This window comes from Limulus polyphemus, unplaced genomic scaffold (assembly GCF_000517525.1).
Source record: "Limulus polyphemus unplaced genomic scaffold, Limulus_polyphemus-2.1.2 Scaffold186, whole genome shotgun sequence".
In the NCBI taxonomy this organism is placed as follows: domain Eukaryota; kingdom Metazoa; phylum Arthropoda; class Merostomata; order Xiphosura; family Limulidae; genus Limulus; species Limulus polyphemus.
Window position 1 is genome coordinate 49,818 of NW_013665796.1, and position 8,259 is coordinate 58,076.

The following is an 8,259-nucleotide window of genomic DNA, read 5'->3' on the forward strand; positions in this document are numbered from 1 at the left end:
CATCAAATATACGTGTTAATTCAGCCTGACTAGAAATGCCTCACAGAAACTGCCATCTGGGGCTCCCTTCTGAGATTGAGGGCGGGGGTGGTCTGCCCTGTTGTCTCCCACTGAAACTCCCTGACTTTAAGTAAACTAACATAAAACAGTTAACTTACAGATGATCATAAATCATTTTTAGAATCAATAATTTAGTAGTTACGCTGCCATGAATAAACAGGAAGAGTCTTGGTAATAGAGTCTCCTTTCGAAAAACGAAAATATACCACAGAAAAATAAAAAAGGCGACTGTGAATCGAACTATGCAACTATGAATTCATTAACAGTTGTTCTTAGAATAAGTTCTCACCTTTTTAAGATGGCCATCACTAGTTCCCACAAACGCTACTGTGTGGCGAGCTGTTGTGGTGGTAGTTATTGCGCTGTATGTGGTATTTGTGTTTATAATAACAGCGGTTCTCATCAAGGATACCGAGCCATTGATTTTCAGGGCTTCTTTACAAAAGTCAAAAACTTGGTCTCGTTTCTAAAAATAAATGTAAACATTTATTAATTAAATTATTCACTCCGTGTAAACGGTTTTGGTTAAACATTTACCTAAATAATTAATATCAACTTCTGATCAAAGCAAGCTAGCAATCTAAGTACATAGATTTGGACTAAAATATATACCTAGTAAAGGGTATAGTTAATTAAATAGAATGCTTAAACTATACTACTCGTAATGATTACAATGAAGGGTTCATCAGTTAGGTTTATTCGCTGCTAACAACATTTTCGGCCGTAAACCCAATAATATCTCACGAGGTTCGGCCAGCCAGGGACGCTTAGTTTCGTTATCAATCCGTGTACTAAACTAATAATGCAGAAAAATCATTATAATAAAAATCATAAACATAAAATTCATTTAGTAATAATAAAAAAGTAGACATATTAAATATTCTAACCAAAATTGAGTGTCCACATTGCGGTAAAAGTTCCACTTGTTTAGGTCGATATCCAAATATGAACTACTACCACAGTTACATTAATTACCTGTCTCTCCTGAACTCCCACAAGACTTGCATGACCGTTGTCAGATCATTCTGTTTACACAAATCTCGCAATCAAGTAAAACAATAGGTCAAAATTTAATATAAATATTTTTAATGTTACTAAACGTACCAACATATTCTTGATGATTTTATTCATTTCTTCCACTAAACTTGGTGTTGCAACAAAACCTTGATGGAACTTGTTATAAAATTACCCAGCTAATTCCAATATCATGCTTATAAGCATGTTTTCCTATAATCTTCATTAACAGGAATAGCAGCCATTAAAAGCAATATAATGTGATATACTCAGGTTCTACTGACAGTTTCCACAGTACAATACGAGGTACGCTTAAACTCGCTTACATTATCAGCATTACAATGTGACGAACACCCAATTACACTAACTGCAAAGCAATGTGACGAAAACCTAATAACGATTATAGTAGTAACATAATAATGTGTATTACACCTAATAACGATTATAGTAGTAACATAACAATGTGTATTACACCTAATAACGATTATAGTAGCAACATAGCAATGTGCATTACACCTAATAACGATTATAGTAGCAACATAGCAATGTGCATTACACCTAATAACGATTATAGTAGCAACATAACAATGTGTATTACACCTAATAACGATCATAGTAGTAACAGAACAATGGGTTTTACACCTAATAACGATTATAGTAGCAGCATAACAATATGTACTACACCTAATAACGATTATAGTAGCAACATAACAATATGTACTACACCTAATAACGATTATAGTAGCAACATAACAATGTGCATTACACCTAATAACGATTATAGTAGCAACATAAATCGACTTACAGCTAATTACATTTGCACTAACAAAAAGCAATGTGAGGTACATTTAATCTTTCTTACACTATTAACAACATGCACAGTGTTTTCTGTTACGATTTTAAATTCCAAACTCCGATGAAGTACTGAAACCATAATTGTAATAAAAATCAAACACGAGACTTCAGATTTTTTTTTGCTGTTGTTGTTGTTTTTCAACCACATTCTTTTAAAGTATTCTATTACGGGATTGAAACTAGAGGCGAATACACAGTTCGAACATGCTGACATTAGGTGATGGTCGACCCATATCCAAGCGAAATAATAAAAAGGTTTTCACTGAAAAACTCTGTCTCCCTTTTCTGTTAGTCATGTTTATATTACAGTGTACACTGCACCATCTTAACTTTACAAAACCTGTGTGACGCCATACTGGTTTCCTTGCCTTACATAATGGGTGAACAAATACTATACATGTGATTCCTCTTGGAATATCAGCAACGAAATGAAGTACACCCAGCCACAATTGTGTTATCAAAGTGACAACATTACCATAAAGTGGGGACTTTGCCCCTTGGGAGGGTTCTTTGCACCACTTTAAAATATGTTTTAGTTTTATCTAGTGGCATATTAAGCAATCACTGGTCGTATTTTCAGGTTTTGAAAGTAGGTGGCACCCATGAAAAGAAAATTTACACAGTTTAATTTATTTCTTAGTGCACTCCGAGTGATTGATTTTTCAGACTTGCAAGGTAATTGACAAACAAACAAAAGGTTCAAAAGTTTCTGTTCTGAACAACATCAACTTTGGTTAGCCTAAAGTAAGTATATTTGATTTGGTTTTTACTTTAATATATCACACAACAAATAAATGGTGTAGTCATTCAGTGACTGCGTTCTTACTTTACTGCAAATAAACATTTCTTATATAAAAATAAATAATTTCTTAGGCGATGCAAAGCAACTTTCTTCTCTAAGGATACATTGCTACACTTTTTGATTGACTGTGGCCATGCTGTACGACATGTGAAATTATTAATTAGTATGTAGTTGTGTTCAATGACACCCATACTATATGCGGTAAAAAAAAATTAAATTAATTCTAATTATTTATCACACATTTTGAAGCTAATGAATAATTATTTTGAGAAACTTTGAGCAAAATCATCCCGGTTTACAGTACGGTTTATCTAATTGTAGAATCAGTAAAAGAACGTATTTTACACATGATCCCACACGCAAGATCAACATAACAGTGTAGTTTACACAGTTTACAGTATCAACATAATAGTGTGGTGTACACACGACCTCGTTTACAGTATCAACATTACATTGTGGTGTACACAAGACTTCACTTACAGTATCAAAAACATAGTATGACGTAGAGTTAATCTCGTATGTACTTAAATCGATGGTAATAACGTCATTATCACTCGACTGATAAATTGAAAAGTACAGTACGGGGAGAATAAAATGTATCTCTGTAAGAAAGTTATCTACGATGAATGGTAATTATGTAGGACTTGAGGATCTACATCTGCTCTTAATTTTGTTTCTCTTCCGCATGTGAGGCTTGTAAATACAGGCTAAATCTGAAGGTGTATCCCTATCACAATGTATGGAGAACTTCTAGATACTTTAGTACATTCGTACATTTCATCCTTTTCACTCTCCAGTATATTTACATACACACATGTAGATAACACCGAGTCAACCTACGTATACATACATACATGCACACATGTAGATAACACCGAGTCAACCTACGTATACATACATACATGCACACATGTAGATAACACCGAGTCAACCTACGTATACATACATGCACACATGTAGATAACACCGAGTCAACCTACGTATACATACATGCACACATGTAGATAACACCGAGTCAACCTACGTATCCATACATGCACACATGTAGATAACACCGAGTCAACCTACGTATACATACATGCACACATGTAGATAACACCGAGTCAACCTACGTATACATACATGCACACATGTAGATAACACCGAGTTAATCTACGTATACATACATACATACTACACGTACTTCTGCAGGGTCCCTGAAAGTGTTTTGCTTCAAGTGTAAATAAAACTAAAATTAAGAGTAACAAATAATTTCATTTCTTGCTTTTCAAGTTCATATGTCATGCTTTGTTGTAGCCTATAGATTTCTTAATTCTTCTCGTGATTCATGGCATGCGCACGTTTTACTGACGTCACGATGGTACAAATTGCATCGTTAAGCGTTCCTTATGTTTTAGTGTCTACTGACAGACTGACAGATAATACACTTCTGTATTGTAGTGCGAGCGGCTAAAACAGGTGACCCCTCCAGACGGCCTTTGGCTCCCTTTCGATGAAATCAGGCGGAAAAGTATTTTTCACTACTGTCTTCCCAAATTCTCTTCAGATTTTAACTTGAAAACTGAAAACCTTCACAGATTTCATTAAAATATGGTGTAGTCACAAATAACAACGGTTTATACAATAGCCGCTTCGTTTAAATATCCATAAGCAACTCAGAAAACACACGTTACACGTTTTTTATATGATATTAATTATATCACATAAATACAGCAATGGTACAGTGATTGAAATATTTCTGTTCTAAGATAGGGATAGATAGTTATGTATGTTCTAGGTATAAAGCTTTTATGAGAAACAAATAATTGAAAATGTTTTATATGACAATGTTTTTAATCTAAATGCCAAAACATGTTTCAAAAAATGTTTATTTACTTCAGAATTATCATACAAAGCTACACAAAAGGCTATTTGCACAAAACTTTCCCTAATATTGAGCTGATAAACTAGAGAGAAGGCAGTTTACCAAAGCACTCACCACCAACTCTTAAACCATTCTTGCCTGACCAAATAATGGGATTTGACAGTCACTCTTATGACGCACACAAGTCCCTAAAATGCAAAACGCGCTTTCGCTGCAATAGCCACACGAATAAAAAACTCTCAGATTCACAGTCCGCGCACACTAGCCAATAGGCCACGTCCGACCCATGTTTAATAGGAATAATGACACAGTGAAGCATGTAACTCTACTTCCGTGAAGTGGCCCACCTTATACCAGTCAACTTGTGAATACCTTAACCCCAGGTGGGAGAGAAACAACCCATGCATATCTAGGAAATATAACCTATCGCACAGTCACACAATGATTAATAGACGCGTAATGATGACTGTGTGAGGGACGTAAGTCTGATGAATTACCGAATACTGTTCACGTAGAATGGGGAGTGGTGAAGGAATGTCTTTAGAACAAAAGACTTTAAATAAATTACATAAATATTTAAGACCAAAAACACGAGTTTATAAACATTCTTGACGTATTGTTAAGCTTGATGTCTGGTAGTGCGACGTATTTCTTTGGTCTTAATAAGCCAGCCCTAACGGCGATAAATTCCAATAGTTACTTAAGTTTGTTACTTGCTTTATTTATTAAGATATATCATGAGTTTTCTGCGTGTTTTGTTACAAGCCGCGGAAAAAATTATAATTTTATCTGCACTTTCAGGTAAATTATACGTATGGTAACAAAAAAATGGGCGTATTTATGGAAAACAGCAACAAATATAACATTCGAGCTGCAACGGGTCGACAGAAGGTTTAAATGTCAAGTTTAATTAGTTTTTCTTGCGTTTTATCAGTACGAAATCGTTATATAGTCTGTTGCAAAAATCACTGGAGGTTCTCAAAGAGCGTAACTGGAGTAGATGCTTACTCGGGAACATTGCCGAATTCTTAGATAACTCCTCAACAGAAGGCAACATTCGACATTGTTCGTCAACACGATTCCACCATGGATTATATTATCTACGGAAAACATGCGATTTCCATAAAGAATATTAATATTCGGAAACACGAGGGATGTACATGAAAACTTCAAAACACAAAATATGTTTAAAAATGGTGTAATATTATTGTTTTTGGATCAGAGGCATTTATACCAGTATTCTCAACATAATATTTTAGCAATAAAAAAAAACCCAAAGAAGCATTGCATTTTAAGAATGTAATTCGAATTCACGGTAATCTCGAAGTACACCAAGTCTGTTTTAAATACACTTATTAAAATATATACACTTGTTAACATCGTTAGCGCTACTTTCGCTGTATTCAAATCAAAATGCTTTCATAAGATTTCATCCGTTAATATTAAGAATCGGAGCCAGATTTTGGTTCGTATCTATGGTGACAGTTTACAACGGAAATAAAAAAGTAACTACAGCAACATTCTAATCTCTAGGTTCTGGCTAAAACGTGGTGATTATAAATAATACTTCATAGGGCATTGAAACATTGTCACTGAGAATGTTTTCTGTCATTCATAATCACCATATTAAACTTAGATCTAACTTAAGATACAACAAGCATTATCTGTTCTGAACAGTGTTCGCCGATCTTCGCAAGATTCTGCTCATGGTTGTTTAGACATAGGTAATGTGTGAAATAGAAAATGTTCAGGTTACCAGAACGTTAGTAATGTGTGAAATAGTAAATGTTCCGGTTACCAGAACGTTAGTAATGTGTGAAATAGTAAATGTTCAGGTTATCTGAACATTGGTAATGTGTGGAATAGTAAATGTTCAGGTTACCAGAACGTTGGTAATGTGTGAAATAGTAAATGCTCAGTACGCATTTTATTCAAGTCATCAATTTTCTATTGTTGAAAGGGAGCGATAGAAAATAAATAAATAACCAAAGCGTTAGTTTGTGAGAAAAACGATTTAGGTTCGTTTTTAAATACCTTATATCATGTCCAAATTTCCGAAATGTAACGTCTGATTTTCAAGGTGCCTCTGTAAAGTTTTTATTCTAGAATGAATAGTTTTTAAGATCTAATTTTAAATACGAGGTTTTCTTTGTAATCATCATCGGTATTATTCTGTTCATGTTAGTACACGTTGTCTATGAATAGCATATAGCAAGCAATAATTCATTTTAGTAACCACTATTAATTGTTACTCACTATACGTTTCAACGACATTCTTACACTAATTACGTTGTCTAAACTTTACACTCATTTGGTTCCTCTTATACTTACTGAACTGCGGTACTTTAGTCTATTACTGAACAAAACGATAATATAGATACTACTGACTGGAATGTTGTAAGAACAAGTTAACTACTTCCTCTTTTTATACATAACTAACAAGAACTTAGTAGTCAGAATAATAACGCCGTGCAATGGAAAAATATACTTACTCCTTACTCTGGTTCTGGGTATGTAATAGAAAAGTATACTTACTCCTGGTTCTGGGCAGTCCTTGATGCTTCCAGCGATGTAATCCATATTACGAGAGGTCACACTCCCATTATAACACATACGTATATTTTCAGTAAAATGCTTATCTATTGCTTCCAGAGAAAATATGCAAATGGCTGACCTTCGGGAAGGTCTTGAAGTGTGGTCAGCAACACTCTGGGCAAATACACCGACTAAAACATTACTTCCTCTAGGAATTTGAAGAGTTTCGGCTAGGTTAGCCTCTGCTGCAACAACGCTGGCATCTTGAAGACTATTGTAATCAATACCATCTTCTCCAATACACTGTAACGTTAATTCCGTATAAGTATTATAACTAGCATCTGATATACAAACTCGTGCCAACCTTGTGACGTAACCGCATTCCTCAAGTGCCCTCAAATGAGATTTTCTCTGGACCGTTGCAAAGTAGACAAAATTTTCTGAGAAAAACCCATAGATGTAATTAACTAAATAGTAATCTCTAAGGTGAGAGCTGATATCCACACGAGCTATGGTAGAGAAAGACTTTTCAATGATTCCAAAGATTCGGCCTGGGTCGTCGTCCAAACTGCGACTAGTAATTGCTGGAATCATATCTCGGTAGGGCCCTAAGCGACTGTTGGTGGTGGCTATATAGAGAACCCGAGAAATATGCCCAAGATAACCAGCTGGACCAATGAAGGCGTAAGTTGAAGAATTTGCATCGTTGGCAGCTATAGGAACCGGAATGAGATCTTCAGAATTTGAAATATTTTTTAAATGATGGCGACGACATGCTCCCTGTTGGACACTTCCACAAACAATCAGCATCCCAGTTTTGTCGTCAATGACTAGAACTTTGTTGAAGTTAGTCGTGGCCACTTTTTTCAATTTAGTACAGTCTGTTGGGGAACAATTAATGTTGTCCATTACAGGTCCAGTTTCTAATTCAGCTTCCATGACAAGAAAGCTGCTAAACTGATATAACCAGTTCGTTGCACCCACATAAACACGCCCAGATTGAGGATCCACTACCAAATGTGTAAAGTTAACACTTTCATTAAATGTTGTGTAGGATGCGTAAATGTCACTGTCTTCTAAAGCTACCACCGTGAACCATGAACTTAACACCAAAAGCCACACTAGTCCA

The 8,259-nt window shown here is 35.1% G+C and overlaps 1 protein-coding gene across 1 annotated transcript in view; it reads right to left on the reverse strand.

Moving 5' to 3' along the window:
- LOC106478158 (plexin-B-like) overlaps positions 1-8,259 on the reverse strand; it is a 60,406-nt gene that overhangs the window by 44,460 nt on the left and 7,687 nt on the right. The window contains exons 2-3 of the mRNA XM_022381714.1: positions 7,131-8,251; positions 350-526 (exon numbers count right to left, since the gene is read on the reverse strand). Of these exons, the coding sequence (XP_022237422.1) occupies positions 350-526; positions 7,131-8,251 (1,298 nt within the window). The remainder of the gene's footprint in view (positions 1-349; positions 527-7,130; positions 8,252-8,259) is intronic.